At 34.2% G+C, this 21,807-nt stretch overlaps 1 protein-coding gene and 1 pseudogene across 1 annotated transcript; both read right to left on the bottom strand.

Annotated features, from left to right (window-relative positions):
- Positions 1-4,383: 4,383 nt before the first annotated feature.
- LOC143626779 (L-type lectin-domain containing receptor kinase VIII.1 pseudogene) lies at positions 4,384-6,510 on the bottom strand (annotated as a pseudogene).
- Positions 6,511-16,011: 9,501 nt separating this feature from the next.
- LOC143626796 (peroxidase 21-like) lies at positions 16,012-17,475 on the bottom strand. Its single transcript, XM_077096765.1, has 5 exons — positions 17,387-17,475; positions 17,125-17,273; positions 16,815-17,003; positions 16,516-16,681; positions 16,012-16,440 (listed from the first exon to the last, which is right to left on the bottom strand). The coding sequence occupies exons 1-5, from the start codon at positions 17,451-17,453 to the stop codon at positions 16,034-16,036; spliced, it is 978 nt and encodes a 325-aa protein (XP_076952880.1). The 5' UTR covers positions 17,454-17,475; the 3' UTR covers positions 16,012-16,033.
- Between the last annotated feature and the right edge of the window lie 4,332 nt (positions 17,476-21,807).

Below are 21,807 nucleotides of genomic sequence, written 5' to 3'. Positions count from 1 at the left end.
GCGTTTTCTATTTTCTCAAGCCACTGGAGCATCACGGTGGCTCCTTCAAGACCTGTGAACTTTGGAGGGTTACCCGCATTAAAGGATTTAATGTTGTAACTGGAGGTATTGGTATTGTTTTGGCTCAAGGCTTGGGCTATCGCGGCGGCCATTTCCTGGGAACGTTGCTGTCTACGCATGCGCGAGGCTTCTCTTCTCTGAAATCGGCGAGATAGCGGAGGCATTCTATAAAAGTTTTAATTTTAGTTAATATATTGGTTTTAGCGCAAAGTTTTAATCTTATAAAGCTTGGTTTCGCAGAGTTAGATACTATCAAAAGTTAAAGTAAAATAAATGACTTTAAATGCAGACTTAATTAAGGTAACAAATTCGAATCAAGAATCGACAATTCATGTATCACCATGACTTTCCGAATTCCCAATTTAAAATATACGAGCAAACGAGTATTGGAGATTGACGATTCATGTATCACCATGACTTTTCAATCCTCAATATAAAATATACAAGAAAATGAGTATTGGAGGTTGACAATTCATGTATCACCATGACTTTTCAAGTCTCCAACCTCAGAACATAATCGTAAATGGAAATTGAAAATCAACTATTCATGTATCACCATGACTTTTCGGATTTTCAAATCCATCAAACGAATATGTAAGTAAAATCAATAAAAATCGAAATTCAACAAAAATCGAAATATCGCGGAGTAGAACATAAAATCATACACTGCGCAAGCGCGAGCATATTCATAAATAACGAGTAATTAACAATAAGCGCGCAAACATGAGATTTCTCTCATGCGCGAGAAGGGACTCTTAGGTATTCTAGGCCGTTACGTCTAACCACCTATCCTAAAGTCAACGAGCTCTGATACCAATCTGTAACACCCCGACCAAAGGCGGATTATACATCGGGGCGCCACATATTGTTTCATTACTCGTGACACTATTGGGTGTCAATATTTAATAAATACATTCATTCGCGCACGCGCAAAGTAAACACAAGACAACATAAATCATCATAAATCAATATATTATAAATCATAATAATAAAACAGTAATAACTTGTCTTGATACATTTTAATCTAGGTCCAAAATAAAGAAAACGTCCTATGTGTCCACAAGCTCCAAAACAGCTACTGCAAACCTGAACATGTGTTAAAATAAACGTCAAACACTTGCGTGTTGGTGAGAAATCAAGTTTAATACAATACATAGATAACAATAAATCTGCGCGCAACATGTGTATGTCTGGTTTTCAACAAGGGTGTAATCTGATCGGGACCAACTCTAAGATTCATAAGACTGCCAGTGCTCACAATTGAGCTCACAAACAAGACTAACTGTGCATGTGTAAACAAAAGAGAAAATCATAAACGATAGTTCTCCCGTGTTCATCTAATGGTACCATGAAAACTGCGGAATAGACCGACAAGACGGTTAATGATCCACACATACAAATAAACAGCCAAGTCTACGTCCTCAACACATGGGATACTGCGCGACTAAAGTTCATAAACAGTTTAAGACTCTAAGTTTGTATGAACACATGAACATCCCAAAATATTAAAAGCAAAAAGGGATTAGGTACGAGATTACTCACTTGATAAACGATGCGGTGTAAGATAAAGCAAGAACCAACTTTAAACAAGCACAAGTTAACCTATAAATAAGATTATTGTTTTAATGATTTGTTTTAAGTCTTGATTATAAGTTAGCATAATTAATAAGTAAATTATTATATATAATATATATATATTACCGGAAAAGCAGGGCAGAACAGGGAGGAAGACGGAGGCAGAGAGGAAGACGGCAGAGAGAGCAAGGAGCAAGAGAACAGGAGAGATTAAGTGTTTTGTGTGTGTAGTGTTATGAAAATATTATTATTATTTATAGGAAAACCCTAGGAGACATAATCCCTAGAAAAGGGGAAAGGATCTTTAACAGGATCAAGCAAAAGATATCAAAAAGCATAAGGATCCAAAAGCAAAAGATATGGAAAGATATGGCAGCTGCAGAGGCAAGATAAAGCTGTCAGGGAACAGTAAAAAGCATGGGCGGATCAGATAAAGGTACAGGTCAAGCATGGAAAAAGCAGATCTCCAAAGATAATGTCAGTCACTTTTTCTGTCAACCAATGGGGTTGGTGCGCATGCTGCGCCGAAAGTAACTTTTCAGACATAAAGCAGATTAGGTCAACAGCTCAAAAGATAAGACAACACAAAAGCAAACGGCTAGATTAAACGGAAGAAAACTCAAAGGGTTTAGCGCGAGAAGGCTGGAGCGCGAAGGCAGACACAGAAGGTCAAGAGAGCGCGAGCGCGAAGGCAGACAGAACCAACCTTAACGCGTCGCGGAAAGAACTACATTTCTAAGCGCGCCGCGGGAAGAATCACATTTCTTAGCGCGCCGCGGGAGGAACTAAAATTCCTAGCGCGCCGCGGGAAGAACTATAATTCCTAGCGCGCCGCGGGATGAACTACGATTCTTAGCGCGCTGCGAGAAGAACTACAAATCCTTAGCGCGTCGCGGGAAGAACTACCGTTCTTAGCGCGCTGCGAGAAGAATTACAATTCTTAGCGCGCTGCGGGAAGAGTTCGTCTCGCGAATCGCTGTACAGGTGGTCTTCACGCAGGATTCCTTGTAAGGGAGTCTGGCGCGTGGAGCTGCGCAGACAACCTTAGGCGGGAAGGAACAAAGGACAAGCAAAGAGTTAGAAGAAAAAGAGGGAAACAAGGCGTAAGGGCGGGACGGCGACAAGAGGGAAAATAAGGCGGAAAGAGAGGAGGAGAGGGACGGGACGGCGGAAAGAAAGAGAGAGAAAGAGGCGGGAAGGAAAACATTATTATTATTAAAAGTAAAATATAAGTATAAATAAATATTAAATCATAAAAGAAAGAGATCGGGTCAGAAAAACGGGTACCTGGGTCGGGTCGGATCGGGGCAGATGTCACACCGTCCACCGCCCACCACCAACTATTTTACTAGTCTACAGACGTTAAATGACTTCTATCTACTGTGATATGTATGATACGCGACTAATTTTCAGCTTATGCAAACGATACCCAGTTTATAAAACATATTTTCAGATTGCAAACCTTCAGATCACATCTTCAGTTGCAGACATGAAATCAGATTGCAGACAGTTTTTGTCTTCAAAAACAAACAGCACCTTAGATTCATAGTTGCATTATTTATAGCTTCCTTATTCGTAGACAAAGCAGATTTGGAATTGTCTTTCATTCCAAAGCCTAACTTGTATCCACACACTTCATATTCGCCCGGAGTTCACTCCCAGAAATATAGCCATCCCTACTGCCTCACGTAAATCCCATGAGCCTCTTATCCATTCTCATTCAATCATTGCGGGGTAGCAAATCAAAATGAAAAACTTACATTGGGTTTAGGGATATATATCTCGATTGGAACAGAATCAAGAGAAAAAGAAAGAATCAGATTTAGGGATCTATAATTCTATACATCTTGATCGAAAAAACATCAACAGAAAAAGAAAGAATCGGAAACTTTACGGCCTTCAGCCCAGCTTACGCTTTTCTTCCAATGCTAGTGAGCTAAAACTTATTGGCAAAGGGATGTTATTACTATTATGATATTACTATCTATTATTTTTTTTTCAAGATCTTTGGAGGTTTATAAGTTCTAGGAAGACTATATTGTTGAGTGATTTCAAGCTCGAATGACACATTGATTTTTTAATACCATTATATTCTTTCATTTTTATGTGAGATTTTGTTATTTTATTTTCTTGAGTGGACAAGAAGAAAAGTGTTTTCTTTTATACTTTATCTACAAGTTACATATTTCAAAAAGAAACTTTGTAGCATCAATTAGTGTAGCTAAAGGCAAACTTGTGTTGCAATCAATCAACTCAGTTCTTCCATACATTTTCTTTCTTCACATCTTTCTCCCATGAGCCACATTCCAGCTAACCTAACCACACCCTGACTCAAGCCGTACCCATAACCACGACCACACGGCCAACCGCATTGGGACTGGTCCCAAACCACAAGTTGTACATGAAGAAAGACAAAACATAAAGGACTAATGATTAATAAAAATCATGTATACTTTACCAAACATCTACTACTCAAACTCCCATGTTGTTATTGCCTTTTGACCTTTTGAGAGTTACTTCACAAAGCATCTTCCCCCATGAAATGACACCAACACTTTGTCTGAGTTGGAAGAAGTTATGATAAGACCCTACAGTTTCCAAAAGTGACCCACATGTCCCTATACTTTTGTCCATGTTATCATTATTGAGTGTGTATTGTAGTTGCACTTGCCTCATAAAACTCAAATACACCCTGTAGAGTTAGAATAAAGAATTTATAACAAAATTTCCAAAACCTGGATCCGGGTCGGGTCAAACCAGGGGCAACCCACCACCCTTGAAGCTATCGTCAGATGAGGAAGTTGAGAGTGTAATAATCTCATTCAAATCAGACACACTATGTTGCAAATTCAATAATAAATCTGAAGTGCTAAAGCTTAATGATGGTTTCGCCCTCGGAACCACGGGCACCTCGCCCTCGCCCTCGAGCAACTGAACCACGGTTCGCATAGTGGGTCGAACCGTCGGGTCAGGGTGCGAACACGCCAACCCAACCAACAACACTCGCCTCATCTCCGCCTCCTCAAACTCCCCACACAACCGCCCGTCCGCGGCGGCTAATAACCGCCCCTCCCGGTGCAAACCCCAAGCCCAATCCACCAAACTACTCTTTTGCCCATTCGCCCCCACCCCAACCGCCTCCAGTTCAATCGGTCTACGCCCGCTAGCCACTTCTAGCACCACCGCCCCAAAGCTGTAAACATCCGTTTTCTCACTGGCTCGTCCCGTTAACAAATACTCGGGTGCTAAATACCCCATTGTCCCGGCTGCCACCGTGGGGTCCGGCGACTTGTTTTGTTGGATTTCGCGGGCTAGCCCGAAATCACCCAATTTCGCGTAAAACCCTTCGTCTAACATAATGTTACTCGCTTTAACATCTCTATGAATCACTTGATTCTCACACTCATGATGCAAATAACATAAAGCAGAGGCCACACCCATTAATATTTTCTTCCTATGAACCCATGGCAATGTGAATTTAGACTCAAAAAGTGCTTTATCAAGTGACCCATTTGGCATCAAGTCATACACAAGCATAATTTCACCTTTTTCATGACACCAGCCTTGTAACCTCAAAAGATTCCGATGCCGAAGCGTTCCGATTATCGACAACTCGGATAAAAACTCGGATTTCCCTTGATCACCACTATGACTACACCGCTTTATCGCGACAACATCCCCCGTGTCGACTAATACCCCTCTATAAACGGTCCCAAACGCCCCATGCCCGATCACCCGGGTCGGGTCAAAGCATTCGGTTGCTAACTTAAGATCTTTGTATGAAAACTCTTTAGGGGTTTTGAATATATCACTCACAAAAAGATCCGGTTTCGGTTTTTTTGCTTGTTTGAATTTTTTGGAATAAACCCAAATTAACAAGATTGTGCATAACGCTAAAAAGAAGGCGCTGGTGGTCACTACTCCAGCGACCGCCCCAGCGACCGCCCCAGCGCCTTCTTTACATAATTTATTATGACATTTACTCTGTTTTTGTGTCGTGTGGGCGGTTTCAGTTTGGGTGTTTGAACCCGTCGGCGCCATTGATGGTGGAGGCGGCGCCATCGATGGCGCCGACAGGTTCATAAACGTCCCCATCGCTGATGGCGGCGGCGGTGGGGGGTTTACCCCAGGTTTTGCATCCGGGTCATCAAAGAAAGCACTGAAGCTCCACCACTCAATCGAGTGGACTTCCGTGCTTCCTTGTGTTGACCCGGCGAAACCCACAAACATGAACTCGTTCAAGTACGAGTTCATGTTTGTGGTTACCGATAAAACCGGTGACTTGGGTTTTGTAGTTGAATACGAGACAGAGATGTTGAGTTGCTGAGTCAACCCAGAATACTCGACCCACGAGTTGACCGGGTTGCCGCTTCGTAAATTAATATTTACGAGGTCCAAATCGGCAACTTGTGTCGAAATCATTGAATCAAGATCGAACCCCACATGATTCCCATTGACATCTTTAAATTCAAAGTCCATCAGCGTATCGAACTCAACCGCAACTGCACCGGTGGGTATACCGATATACCCACCGGCCTCCCCGACGGTTACATCGTCGGGGGATATAACAAAAGCCAACCCGCCCCCAACCGAATCCGGGTTTAAATTTTCAATTGAAAATTTAAAAAATGCGGCAAAATTTGCCGCATTTGGATCTCCCGGTCGCCGAAATCTGACGGGCTTGTTGTACAAAACCCTCCCGGCTCCAGAATTCGGTACCGGGAGATCCCGGGTGAGGCGCACACTGTTGTTGAACATGTGAGCATCACCTAGGAATTGTAAGCTGGTGAGGGTGAGTGTTTGGAAGTCAAACGACGTCGTGTCGGCACCCACATTGGTAGGAACACTAAGGAGTAACAAGAACATGAACAGCATGATGTAAGAGTTAGATCTCAAGAGGGAGAAGGTGATTAATAAGTGCCATTGAGAAGGAAGAATAATAATAATATTATTGGGGTGTGTGTGAGAGAGAATAAGAGAGAAGGAAGGATTTGTTGCATGGAAAAGAACAAGGAATAGTTGTGGAGGGAGGTATGAAAGATAGAATCCAAGGGGAGACAAGTGGGTGTTTTGGAGGACACGTGGCTACCTAATGGTAATGTTTTATGATGTGAAGATGAGTTTTATTTTATCCACATGATTTGTGAATTGTTGAATTGTGAATTGGGGTTGGATTTAACTTTAAGGTTGTATGATATTTAAGACTATTTGTAAATTTAGTTGTGGCAAGTGAAGGACGTTTACAAAGAATATATATATATGTGTGGTGCAAGTAGTTATAGTGGATGCACTCTCCAAATTGTTAAAAGGCCCTTCATGATGAAAACCAAGATTAATAAGTCTAAGTCAAATGTTTAGCACAAACTAGCAAATATCAAACATAAGTATTTTGAGAATCACTCCTAATTTTAAAATCTCAAAAAAATATAACGTAACAATTTTTTTTAGATTTTTAGGTTATATGTATATAAAAAAATTACAATATTTTTTTACACACCGAATCAACTTTTATATGGTTGTAACTAACGTTTACACTAGTATAATCATCGCACATCTTTATTCTCTCTCAGAATTTATTTTTTTATTATATTTAATCTCAGCCATATATTTATACCCATTTAAATGATTGTGTTATCCATATTAATTTTTAAAATTTCTTATAACTAATCAAGCTCTTAAAATATTTTTCCTTATATATTGTTCACCTTCCTATCCATGACCATAGATATGGGTAACGTGTGTGTATGTTAATGTTCTTTTATTGATGTATTTAAAAAAAATCATTATGATAACTAGTCTCTTTTTTGTTTTTTTGTGTATGTTAATGTTCTTTTATTGATGTATTTAAAAAAAAAATATTATGATAACTAGTCTCTTTTTTGTTTTTTAACATGAGCTATAGCACAACCAAGGTTAACAATTTTGACTTTGTAATCTCGAAAGCTATGGATATTAAGGACACTATGAAATGGGCATAGAGAAAATGAAGCCGGATTTGCCAAACCCAACTTCAATTATGGTGGTAAAATGCGTACCCTAACCGTTAGCCTAACATTGGACTTCACGGACGTCTCTTTTTTGTTTTTTAACATGAGCTATAGCACAACCAAGGTTAACAATCTTGACTTTGTAATCTCGAAAGCTATGGATGTTAAGGACACTATGAAATGGGCATAGAGAAAATGAAGCCGGAGTTGCCAAACCCAACTTCAATTATGGTGGTTATATGGGTACCCTCACCGTTAGCCTAACATTGGACTTTACGGACGTCGTTCTGTAGGACAGATGATTGAGTTGCTGGCATTGGAACTGCTATTTAGGCTTTTACTTATCGAGGGTTTGTATCCCTCTCTTTCCTTACCTTCACTTAATTTACCGATCTTACTAACCACAATAGATCAGATAGCTATGCATACACCTATTCCAACAGTTAGATCTTTCTTTGATATGCATTCTCTAAAGGATTTTTTTTATTTCCAATGGTTGTGGTACGGAAACAACTGTTTAAGAAAAAGGTAGACAATCAATGAAAATATCCCTCTCGGTCTCTCACAATTAAATGGAAGAATAATCCAGATCAAACCCTTATTTATCTTAAGCTCGCCTAGCTAGTAGCTACACTACTAGTCATACCGAATTTCAACCTTTTGTTTAGTAATCTATTTGCTACTTAAAACTCTTTTTTTTTATATGTTTGTTTTTTAAATCAATTATAACGCCATCCACTCTTTAAACCAGTTTGACCTATCCGACCAATGATCAGGTAAAATGGTCTGTTCAAAGACCAGTTTATTGTAAAATCCTCATTACACTATTTGCTGATGTGAAGCCATTAGATTAGTAAGGACTATTCTAATATTCTATGAAATAACAAAAGTGTTTCTTGTTATATCGTCCAGACAAATATTTGATATTAAAAACAAAACACTCGAAAACAAAGTGTTTAAATATATGAAAAAGACAATAGTAACAAATCTACAAATAAATTAGAGTGTGAATTGTTGCAAGTATGCAACTTACAATATTGAAATAAGTAATTGTATACTGTATGTGAATTGGCGTCTTGTCTACTCAACTATTAGTATTACCATACAATACATACTCATAGAAAAACAAATGAGTTTTGTGTGTTCATTGATAATGCATACTTATCACTTATCATAAGCCATGATACACGTCTTCACAAATAAGTGAATAACAAAACATGTATGGACAACATGCTTTAAAACAGTAAACCAAAGGACGCGAGTTCTTAAGTTCAAGTCTCTTAGATGATAAAAATTCGTTATTCAAAAAAAAAAATCTACAAGAGCTTTGTATCTGGTTAGACTTTCTCAATAGAGATATATAATGGCATATATAGAGAGCCTCCTAACCGTAATAGATAAATCAGTCATAAAATAAGTTGACTAGTTATAAATAAGTTAAGCGGGGCTATAAAGTGGTTAACATTTTAATTTTTAAATTTATATTATACTTTTTTAAATATTAACTTGACAGGTCTATTTAATTTTTAATACACGTCAAACACACCGGTTTAGTGAATAAACCGATGGCAATACAACTCGTAAAATTTAGCGGGCATCATAGTACGATTTGAAATTAATTTCTTTTTTTAAAACGAATACTTTCTTATATTTAGGATACTGCTGAAATTGATTTCTTTCATTTCATTTTTTTATTAACTGTATTTTAATGGTCTAAATTGCAGCAATAATTCACATTGACAATTTAACCGACGACAATCATAACTTTCAATTTTTGTGTCAAAAACAGTTCAACTCTAACAAATAAATAACTTTGTTTGCCCTAATGACGCGACAAATAACGTGTCATTTACTTGGAATTCTTTTAACTAATTAGATTTTATAATTCAAATTACGACACATTCACCGACAATAATTCATAATGGAATTTGACCAATGGCACGCCTAATTATTTTCGTGTTACAGAGAGCAATCTTACTCCTACCTCTTCGCTTTTTTTAGTTTATTTTATTTTCAAATATAAATCTTCTTGAAAGATATATGGAATTCTGTTAACGCATTAGTAAACAACAGTTCTACAATCGTGTCATTCTTACCCATGTTGTGAAGTACTGTTTATACAACTAGATCATGATATTTTCTTTACGGGGTAGTAATTTGTAAACCACACTTGTTATGGATTATGAAATTTTAACTTGGTAGTTACTTGTGTCAATAATTACTTTCACAAGTAAAAGCTGTAATAAAATAGGCATAGTTTGAGTGGGTAAGGTTAAAATGAAAACTCACTTGAGTTGTGAAAACCCGCGAAAACCTTATGTAACATCGTTTTTTTTTTGTTACATGTAATATATGTTGTAACATTTAATACAAAACATTGAAACATCGAAAAAAAATGTTTTGCTATTTTTTAACATTTTTTTACTAATTTTTATATATGTTTTCAGAAGAGAGGGAAAGTTATATTTATATTTACATTTTTTATTCACTTTAATTGTGAATCACAAGATTTAAATATTAATTAAAAACATGTAGTCAAGAATGAGCTTCTAGAGTTTTTACAACTCAAATGGGTTTTCATTTTATAGTCAGCCTAGTTTGCGTTACTTAAATTATAATAGTGTCACTGCCTAACACATGCAACGTGGCATGATAACAGTGGCTAGAAAATAAAGAAAAAAACATGGATCAGTGACAGGGCTGAAACAAGGCACGTGAGGAACAGCTACTAAAGAATAAAAAGTTATATTCCAAAGACGACCATATAACATATAATTTGAGACCAACTGAAAAATCAAAGCTTCAGACTACTTGAATATAAATAATGGACTATGGAGTGAGATATGAACAGTAAACTATTTAAAGATGTATTCTCAATAACTTCAAATAGAACTGATTTTTGCATTATTCACTCATGATTATATTGCCATTTTTTTTTCATGTTAAGTTTCGTATGGAGTGAGATATGAACAGTAAACTATTTAAAGAAGTATTCTCAATAGCTTCAAATAGAACTGATTTTTGCATTATTCACTCATGATTATATTGCTATTTTTTTTTCATGTTAAGTTTCGGTTAACGGTGGGCTTGACTGGCAAGCAACCGAGAAGTAGGCGACGATCGGGAGTTTAACGAGTATATAAGATTGTTAGGGTTTTTTTTTTCACATTTTTTTATGGAGAGCAGTTGACCCATGGTCTCACCATTTGTTGCCAATGCTCAAGAGTCAAGATGTTATGCACTCAAAAGTATGTAACATGAGTGTGCAAGATGCTAGGCCACTCACGTAAATGACTGTCAAGCTCGGTTCTATGCAAACATTATATGTTGATTTATACATGGACTGAGTTTGAGCTATAGATAACGTTTAAAACAAACTCAGTTTAAGTATCTTGTCTTCTAAGGTTGATCTTAAGGTTGTTTGATTTCAACAAACATCCTGAATTTAAAATTGTTGATTATCAAATCCAAATTGTGATAAATTGAAGAACAAAATTCAAAGTATAAGTGTACATGCATAAGTGATTTTTTTATTTGAAAAATTAATTTTAAAATAACCACAATTTCATCCTTTGACATGAGCTTGTGCCTCTATATAACACACATGTTGGGCTAATGAAACAGATGAATCTGAACATGATTCGAATTTATTAGTATTGTATCTTGTCGAATAAAAATAAAATCATGTTGTGTTTGAAGTTGACTCATGTAGTATTTATTCAGAAAATGATATAATACCTAATGATTTAGTAAGGATTTAAACAATAAACAATAAACAATTAAGGCTTAAATGAACATTTTTGTAACTAATGTGATGCAACCAAAATTACAAGCAAATGGTTATCAAGAACACATGGTTGAAGTCACTTGAAACCAAACAATTCTTAAATAAAAATTTCAAAAATCAAATGTTTTGATTGAATGTTCGATAAGACATCATTAAAAGGCTAACGAAAAACAAACAATCCCTAAATTCAATCTTATAGATGTGGACCAAAATTTAATGGAAAGGAAACAAAATAGATAAACAAGGAAATAAAATTTTAAATAGTTTTTATTTTTAATAAATAGATGAACAAATTTTGTTGATCAATACTTCGCTTCTAGCCTTTTCAGCCAACACCCAAATCACCATGATCCGACATCCCTTCACTCTGCCCCACACCTGTATGGGTTGCCACAATGTCACAATGCTTCACCGGATGTTCAGTCAATAAGATAAGTCTCTTTATCAGTTAAAGGTCATGCGTTCGAGTCCCAGAAAAAAAATTTGTTGTTTAAAGAAAAAAGTTATTCCATTTATTAAACGGGTTGAGTTCAAGTTGACTGTTTAATAAATGAGTCGTGTTAGCCAACCCAAAGTCTGTAAATTTGTATATGGGTGTTAATCCTGTCATGGGTAACCGGTTTAATATTTTAACCCAAATACGGCTAATAAATCTATTCATGTTAGGTCAGACCAACTTAAAATCGTGTTAAGTATAGTTTGGGGACGAAAAACTTTATGAAGTAGTTGGATTCGGCTAGATGGTTGAAGAAGAAAAAGGGCGTGGTCGAGGTGATTAATTTCACCGATTTGTGCTTTATTTGGAACACTCGAAACAAGTTGACTTTTGGTGTGGCTAAGAAACTTGTTCATGTACTAACAGTTAGTTATACTGTCACACCTCGACCAAAGGCGGCGGAACATGCCGAGGTGTAACGATTGTCCATAAGCACATGACACTAATTAAAGTGACAGTATTTAATAAACTCATTTCATTTCACAACATCGAAAATGTCACATAACAATTATCCATAAAATAACCATAAACAAGATATCACAAAATATGGCAAATTTGATATTGTTCATTTTTACTAATATCCTAAGGTCTTTGATGTCGTTTTCTTCACAATCATAAATCAACCAAGATGCAAACCTGCAACATATAAAATAAAGTTTGTCAACACAAAGGTTGGTGAGCAATTCATAAGTTTAATCATATTAGTATATAATAAAGATAGCCACAAAACTTGCATACGAAACGATAAATAAAAGTGGTAATTTGGATAAATAGATATCGCTAAACACATTAGCGACACCTAGCTATAAGGGGATGCCAAATAGTCTAGGATTTTATAGTTATCGTTAATTGCATTACGTTAACGACACCTTGCTATAAGGGGCTGCCAAATAGTCTAGGATTTTATAGTTCCACCAACCAAAAGCGATAAACACATAGGCAAATAAGCATAGAACACCAAATCGAGCAATTCTTTAGGTAAAGTATACAACTACGTTTGTGGTTTAAGATTCAAATATAAAGTAATTTGTTGAATAAGTATGAAATGTCACCCCCCAAAATAAAAGATGGAAAATGGGGTATGAAGTACTCACCTTCAAGTAGTAAAGTTGAAAAATGATAATTTGGAGATTTGTCGGAACGACGAGTTTAAAGCACAATGCTTAAAAAGAAAAGAAGTCTTGAATTTAGAAAGGTTGTCTTGAAGGTCTTTAAACAAAATAAATATTGAGAAATGTAAATAATTAAAGTTCAAGGTTTTAAAATGTAACTATTTAAGAATTTATAATAATAACCCTTTAAAAATGTAAGTTTGCTCGAAACCGGGTTAAAATATCTAACCTTAATATTCACTCAACCTATGTTAAGTAATAAGGTGGGTAAAATGCAAGAATACAAATCCCTTTGGAATAAAGATACTAAAACAGTTTTTTTTATCGAGTGTTCGGGTTGTCGGTTCGGGTCTTGATAATTGGTCAAACCCAAAGTCAACTTTCCAAAATATTGAATGTTATGAGATAACTCAATAAAATTTAATAAGACTTAACCAAGTATGTAGTTCCATTGTTTTAGAACTAACAACGCACGTTATGCGAGTGTTCGGTTTTGTCGGTCCAAACTTTGTTATGAGATCAAGTTGGATCAAACATTTCCAAGTACTTAAGAAAATATTTAAAAATCAATTTGTAACTATTTTTAAAGAAATATACAAGTATTGATTGCTAAAAAAACACACTTGTGTGTCTTAAGCGAGTAAGAATCGGTTTGGTTCGGTTTCCATCTCACAACAAGTTCATAGATGGTTTCCACATGTCCAAACTTGTATAATAATGTAAAAATAAAAATACTTTAAGTTTTACAACCAAAAGTTAATAATAAAGTCTTTAAACAAAAGTTAGGTTTTCGGTTCGGATCGTGTTTCGAGTTAAGACCGAGGTAAGATTCTACAAACCCATAACCATAGAATTTGTAAAAATGATTTTAGAAACTTAGATCTAACAATAAGTATGTTTAAACAATTATTTAACAAAACTAGTAACAAAGTTCGGTTTACGGTTTAGAGCTATTTACGGTTAAACCGAAGCATAGACTCTTAAAAACCCATAACCATGGAACTTGTAAACATGACCAACAAACTAAAATAAGCAAGATTAATATGTATGAACAAGTTATATAGATGTATATATATCAAGGACACGAAGTCCTCCATGAAGCCTTGCCTTATGAGGTCCGAAACCTCACCGACCGGAATCGGAGAAGTAACTACCAAAGGTAAATAAGGGGTGTATATTATATATATGTTGCACAACCATAAACAAGTATTAATAAGGCTACATAAACTAATTAAGATGAAAGACTAAAAACCTTCAAGAACACTTAAGAAGATAACCTTGAATCTTTGATGTTTTAGAAAGTTTTTTTTTTTTTGAGTTGTAGCAAGAGAAAATGAAGAGGAAATGTGGTGTATATATAGGGTAATGTTGGTGGTCAAATATGGGTGTGAGACACAAGAGTTTTCATACAAAATGGATCAAGACAAAAACACAAAACAAAAATAATAATAATAATAATAATAATAATAATAATAATAAAAATAAAAATAAAAATAAAGGTAGGATGTTTTCAAGACCTAACAAGTGTGAAACAATATTGTAACATAAATCCATCATTTTGATTATAACATAAGCTTCGGTTTATAAATCGGGTCAGTTTACATAATAAACAAATACAAAAACGAATACAAATAAGACTCGAAATTGACGAATGTCACATATACTTTGTATCTAGCTTTGTTTTTGTTTCCGCTTAGTATTTCCTAAATGGTGAGGAATTTTTAATTCAAATTGCTAGTAAAAATAATCGTGTTAAGTTTAATCAACTCATTTAATATTTATTTGCCAATACGAGTAATAACTAGGTAGTAACTATTTAAATGATCAATAATGAAGCATTATGTAATTAGCATCTTTTTTTTTATTGTTATTGTTTTTTTATCTCTCATTTTCAATTAAAAAACTTTGTTTTACATATTTATTATGAAATAACTAGTTAGTAACTATTTTAAACTATCAATAATTAAATATTATGTAATTAATTAGCATCTTTTTTATTGTTATTGTTTTTTTTTAATCTCTCTATCTTCAATTTAAAAACTTTGTTTTACATATTTATTTTGAGATTAGACAAGGCGAATGGAAATGATTGTAGAAGGGGTGGTTAGAACTCATGAACAACTCATGAAGATTTTGTTTTGGAAATCAAGAAATGAAAGATATTAAAATGGAAAAAATAACTTCATTTAAGAATATTATTAATTTTAAAATAATAAAAACAAAAATCTAACTTTGAACTTTATACATTTCAAAATAACCTTCTCTAAAATCTAAATAAAACTATTTTAAAAATTTTCTAAACTGGTTATTAAGTTAACCAAAGTTATTAAACGAGTCATATTCGGGTTAGCTTATTTATTAGACGTGGGATGTGGATTGGCATTTTAATGAAATAGGCTATTAGCCAACCAAAAATTCATTTATCTCCATGGCATGCCAGGAATTATCGTCCATATTGTCATGGCTCGAATTGTAATAAAAATTACCGGCGCTAATGATAATCACTCATTTGAATCTTTAGAATAAGATTCCCAGGTATTTTATCATGGTATCATAGACTTACAATATTGTGCAGTAAAAAAAACTATCTATCGGTTAGCGTTTTTTCTTTTAAAACGAAAACAGTGTCAGAAGAAAAAATCAAATCTAATACTTTAACTATATAACCATTCGAGACAATGCCCAGATCTTTGCACCTTTTGTGCGGGTCAGAACTTACCCGACAAGGAATTTCAATACCTTTATGACTGTTATAGTTACAGCCGCCATTCACCAAGATCGTTTTTAGTTCTATGGTTAAATATTATCTTATAATGCTTAACAACCGTTCTAAAGAATATAATTGTAAAACTTATAACCTTCTAAATTACTTTAATGTATTCAAATATCAAGATTCGTTTAGGTGAAACACAACATATGATGATCTTAGTAAACATATATTAAAAAGAAAAGCTGTTAAACCACATATAATTCAAAATGTTACAAACTTTATTCCTTTTAAGTCCATGACATAACCTTAGTTACTATTTACAAATCGACAATCTCTTCGAACCTCGCCTTCGTCCTCGCTCAAGGGGTTATTCTCCGACAAAATAAGAAGCGCTTTAGAAAATTGTTGATGAAAGTAATCGTTATCCGCTGCCATATTCTCGACAAATGAAGACGTAGCCGGGCTTGAAACAAGTTGTTGATCAACAATAAGTAGTCCTTTGTTGTTCAGAATATTCTTGTAGTACATATTATCTAAGGTCATAGGTGTTTGTAGGTCATTCCTCGAATATTCCACCGCATTTGGGTCTGGGTTAGGATGGGGACAACGACGCTTGAGATACTCAGCATGGTCTGGATCCAAGGTTGGGTCAACTGTCGGATAGAGCCTGTCCACAATGTTGACACAATGGACCCGCCCTACCGAGTGAGCACCTACAACAAAAGTAATTGGATTATCAAATGTTTTATAACGTAGTATAGATAGTTTTAAGTGACTATGATTGTTACCTAGGAGAGCGACCGTTCCTTCAACATCAATTCCCACTGACTGAAAACGTGAAAGAACATATGTCATGGAATCATTATGGTTAGGTAACAATTCGTCGATTTCTGAAAAATGGCTTTCCTTGCTGTCTTTTCTTCCGGTTTTCATCTCAATATGAGGCCCTCCCAACTATGTGACACAAGTGAAAAAAATGTTAATAACTAGTAAATATTGTAACTTGTAAACTAAGGTTATACAATCATTTAGTAACAATTGCTTTAAGATTTCTTGTTTAATTACAAAAAAAGATGTTATTGCATACCAAGACGACTCCGTCTCTAGCGGAAAGAGCAACGATATCGGCACAAGAAACAGTCATGGGACATGACTTCTCAAGAGCATCTTTGATTGTGTTTATGTACTTGAAGTTTCTCATTCCCATGTTTCTTGTTGATTTCTTTTCTGATTGTATCCTATTTATGCTCTCCAATAATATTGATGCATCACATGACTATAAAAATAAAAACATTTCAATAGTGACGTATTGTCAGGAACGATAAATCTCTTTGATAAACAGATCTGTTTACAAACTCGTTATTGAAAACCAAGAAGTTTAAACCGTAAATTAGCACCTTAACCATGCAATCATGGAAGACAGTTCTTATCCAAGAAACCGCGGTGTTTCCATGCTTATGATACAAACTTATAACTTCTTGTTTAATAATTTCTTCGGCGTTTGGACAGCTTTCCGAATAGTAGTTTAATCGAAGTTCACCGTTACCTTCAAGGGTAGCATACGAGCGCATTAATATAAATCACATAGATCATAATTAACATGTATACTTTACATGTAGTAATTGTATAAGTACTTAAAAAAAATGTGTGCAGTAATACCAAAATGAAAATGGAAGGAAAAAAGGAGAATGAGACTTAGGTTGCTAAGTAGCTTGTGAATTGCCATAATCTCTATGCTTTATAAGCTTTGTACCTTTGAGCAAGTGTTGCAACTATCTAACCTTCTTTATATAGAGGAGTCTTTGCAAGTGAAACTAAAAATTACAAGCATGCAAAGCTTGTCCACTTGGCCTATTCTTTTTGACTTTGTGTTTCCCACATCCACTTATGCGAAACTACAAACTATTTATAAAAGGAAAGTGTTGTTAAACCTGATAACATATAATGGTTATCTTTTTAAATTTTTAAAAACAGTTTGTGATATAAGAAATAATCTATTATTTATATATAAACATTTTGTTTTCTACTTCGAAAATGAGTTTTCATGAAAAGAACACCATAAAACACTATTATGGGATATATTTATACATTTATTTATTTATTTATGTGGAATCTTTTTATCACAATCGAGTAAGGACGAAAAATGTAAGAGGGGATGTGAAAAATAGGGTTGTCCGTAAAGAGGAGTCCTTACACTTCGTTTGTAGAGATGGAGAAGGTCCTAGAGTCAAAGGCTTGACATCATTAATAACATGCAACGATTATCAATGTACGACTTGGTGTGTTTTCTTAAACCTTCTATGACAGTTGAGTGGAAGAAATTTGTGTCCGCCATAAAAGAGAGGAAGGAGGGAAGACGGGCGAGTCTAATATGGTGTAGAGAGTGAGCGAGGAGAAAAGAAGAGTGGAATCTTTTCATCTGAAACGAGTAAGGACGATAAATGTAAGAGGGAAGGTGAGAAGGAGGGTTGCGCGTAGTGAAGAGCCCTTACCCTTTGTTTGTAGAGATGGGGAGGTCCTATAGGTAAATTATGTTATTCTTAGACAAATATACAAAATTTAGTAAAAATCACATAATAAAAGTATAAAACATGTATAGAGAGCGCCTTATTGATTTATTGAAGTGCACTGCACGGTTAAGCACCGTCTTATATATTTAGTTTAAGACAGAAAAGAAAATGCTTTATGCGGTTCTTGCAGTATTTAACGTATTCTAGGTTCTGAATTAGATGTTCACATATTATTATATCATTAATAATTTGGTCTCGTGATCATACCTTCAACTAGACCCACCGTTACATCTTTTAAATTAGTATATAAAAATGACATTTGTATTCTAGTTTGCATACAATCTTGCGGTTTTTCTCTTTGAATAATTATATTTAAATTTGTTTAATAATATAAAATAATTTATATGAAGACTGATAATTGTAGTGAGTGGATAAATTATTGAAAATGGAAAATAAAATTAGTAGTTGATTTGGGAGGTTCTTGAAATGATTAGAACTACACCAAGACAGCCGCCCCACCAACCTTTCTTAGATGTAAAAAACTGAATTGTGTTACAAAATGTAAAAAATAAAAAAAATAAAAAACAAATAACTTATACCCGAAAGGTTTTGATGAATAGGCTTCCTGCTAGAGCAAATTTAGTGGGAAAGGTATAAATATTCCGAACGTTTTATGTCCGGTATGTAATGACTACAAAGAAACTGGTGATCTTATTTTTGGTACGTCATCGGTTGCTAAGCGGATCTAGGTCTCATAGTGTCATGGTCTCATAGTGTCATGGTTTAGCCTTCAGTTGTGATGTCTACTACACCGGGCGAGATCATGACAAGGTTGAAAGCTTTAAAAGTTCCAAATAATAAGAAAAGCTTGATCGGGTTGATGATATTTGTCTCTTTGTGGGCTTTATGGAGATTCAGGAACAACTTGGTATTCAAGAAGAATCATCACAACAAACAAAACAATGTTTGATGATATTTTGCATTTTTCTTTCCTTTGGTGTAGTAGTAGTAGGAATTGGAAATGCAAAATTTCAAGGATCGAGTGGTTTAAGAACCCATTATTGTACATGTAATTATTTTCTTGTCATAGCGTCTTTCTATGTTTGTTTCTTTATATAGTTCTACCTTCAAAAAAAAATCTTGCTCTCATCTGTTTTTTATTATAACTTCTTGAAATTCATCTACTCAACAAAAATTACAATTTATTTAATCTTGTTGATTAGTAGAGTATTGATAAGATCTAGTAACTTTTTAGACGCTAGTTCTCCTAGTTAAAAAAAAATGTATGAAACTAATGATGAAACTCTATAAACATGAACCTTTTAATTTAAAAACTATATCTACTTTTTTATACTCCTAAAACTAACATTTCTCCTATTAACTAAATTTTAGGAGCATCTATTCTTGGACCACTTCTTGAATTAAGTGACTAACATAATTGGATTAGAACAAACTCTAACCTTGGAATGTGGAGTTCCTAGTTAGGCAACAATGCATCCTTGTTTTCAACTGTGGGATTCATCATTCACTACACCAAATACAATTAGTCAATGAAAAATTACATATTTTTGACATTGGGATCTCATAGTTATAACATGTCTATTAAGTCAATAAAAAATTACACCAAATTCATTATAACATGTCTATTAACTAGTATTAAGTCATGTATATACACGTCGGTTAAGATTAAAAAAGAGGAGTTTTCACCTGAAGCATAGTGAATATAATGGATAAGACATTGTAATGTTAGACGTATTGTTGTAATTAGTCTAGATGTAAGGTTATATATATTTATACGCATCGTTCGAATTAGACAACCTGGACCTATAGCTATAATAACAATTTACAACAATTTAAAAGAAATCATGTTTAAACAATATATAATCAAAGTTCTAGGCTATCTATAATTTTTATATAGTATAGTATGTAAAATTATTCGAGTCCTAGTAAAAAAAATTGCGTTTCATTCATTTTAGTTTTAACATTTTAAAATTTTTATAATCTACGATTATGGTATTAACATTAACAATCTTAACCTGAAATATATATAAACGAAACCTTTAAAAGCTCTTTGGTTGCTCCTCATCCCCTCTCAAGTCACCAGATTGTTTTGTTTGTAAATGGAGGTTTCTCAAGCATTTGACCCGAATTCATGGGTATGGGTCTCACCAAACCCAGTTAGCCCTTAAACGGGTTATAACATCTCATAATTGAAAATGAATCTTACCAAATATTTGATATGAAAATTCTATAAAGTAGTAAAAATTAATAGCCGATTTAAAAAAAATATTATTTATAACTAAAAACAATTTTATAGTAAAAAAATAAGCGGGTCATGGGTCTCACCAAACCCAATAGCTTTTAAACGAGTTATAGCATCTCATTTATTTGTGAAACACTTTTATCATCAAACTTTAAGTATATTATTAACTTCCATATAATAAATAAAATTAAAATCTAAAAATATATATAAATATTATAAACAAAAAATGTATAATAACCACCGTAATACGGGAAATAAAACAATACATATATACTAGAAAACATTAAAGTTACAAAAAACAAGCAAAAACTACCAACCAATTACTTGTTTTAAAGTTCCTTTTATTTTCATATCTTTTAATTATAAAATTAGCAAAACAAAAAAAAATTAACTAACGTACATATGTCTCATATGAGATACATATATATTAAGATTACATATATCCAGATAGACATATCATAACGAGTTACATATATATATATATATAACTCGCTAAGTATTTATATTTTTTTTTTGTCTTTTTGTTTTCATTTTTTGACAAATATTAATAAAATATAGAAAATATTAAAAAAATCTTATTTAAAAGTGGTATACTGGTATTCTCAAAGTTTTTTTCTTTGTTTTCTAGTGATCTAACCTCTCTATAATACATCCAATTAAAATATAGTGCAATCACCATTATCTTATTTTCATCATGTTGGGTTGGTTTCACCATCACATCAGATAACATGGGCATTTTTTTTTTTTAAATAAATACATGTTCCAAGTCTTACCACAATTATCAGGAGTTTTGTTTTTAGAGTATTATGACCTGTTGACTTTAATTCCATAAAAGAAAATGAATTTTCTCTCTTGTTTGTTAAATTTATTATAAGACTGTAAAAGTTAATTGCACGATCATGTTATCAACCAAAAAGCATAAGGTGCCTCGTCTGATCGGGTGTTAAGAGAGATTAGAAAATATAATCACGATGCATTGCAATCAGTCAGTCGTGACTCAAATGGCCTAGTAACACAAGTATAGTATGCAACGTTTTTCTTTGCTCATTGCGCAATATTTTTTGGTTCAGCTGCGTAAGATTTTTTGGCTCGGCTGCTTGGCCCAGTGACAGAGAGTCTCTTAAACACCCAAGTTCGAATCCTATAAAATACATTTGCCATAAAAAGAGAAGCTATATTTTTTGTTCAGCTCATTTTATAAGGGGCCCTGTGCTTGTACTTTATGGCCCATGGCCCATTCTAAGGGGTAGACTGGGCTGGTGGACAAATATAGAACTCCATATGAGCTAACGCCAAATTTTATACTT

The sequence above is a fragment of the Bidens hawaiensis genome, unplaced genomic scaffold (genome assembly GCF_021521415.1).
Source record: "Bidens hawaiensis isolate Kalapana, Puna unplaced genomic scaffold, B.hawaiensis_p1.1 tig00004525_1, whole genome shotgun sequence".
Classification (NCBI taxonomy): domain Eukaryota; kingdom Viridiplantae; phylum Streptophyta; class Magnoliopsida; order Asterales; family Asteraceae; genus Bidens; species Bidens hawaiensis.
This window is presented reverse-complemented; position numbering and strand designations above follow the sequence as displayed.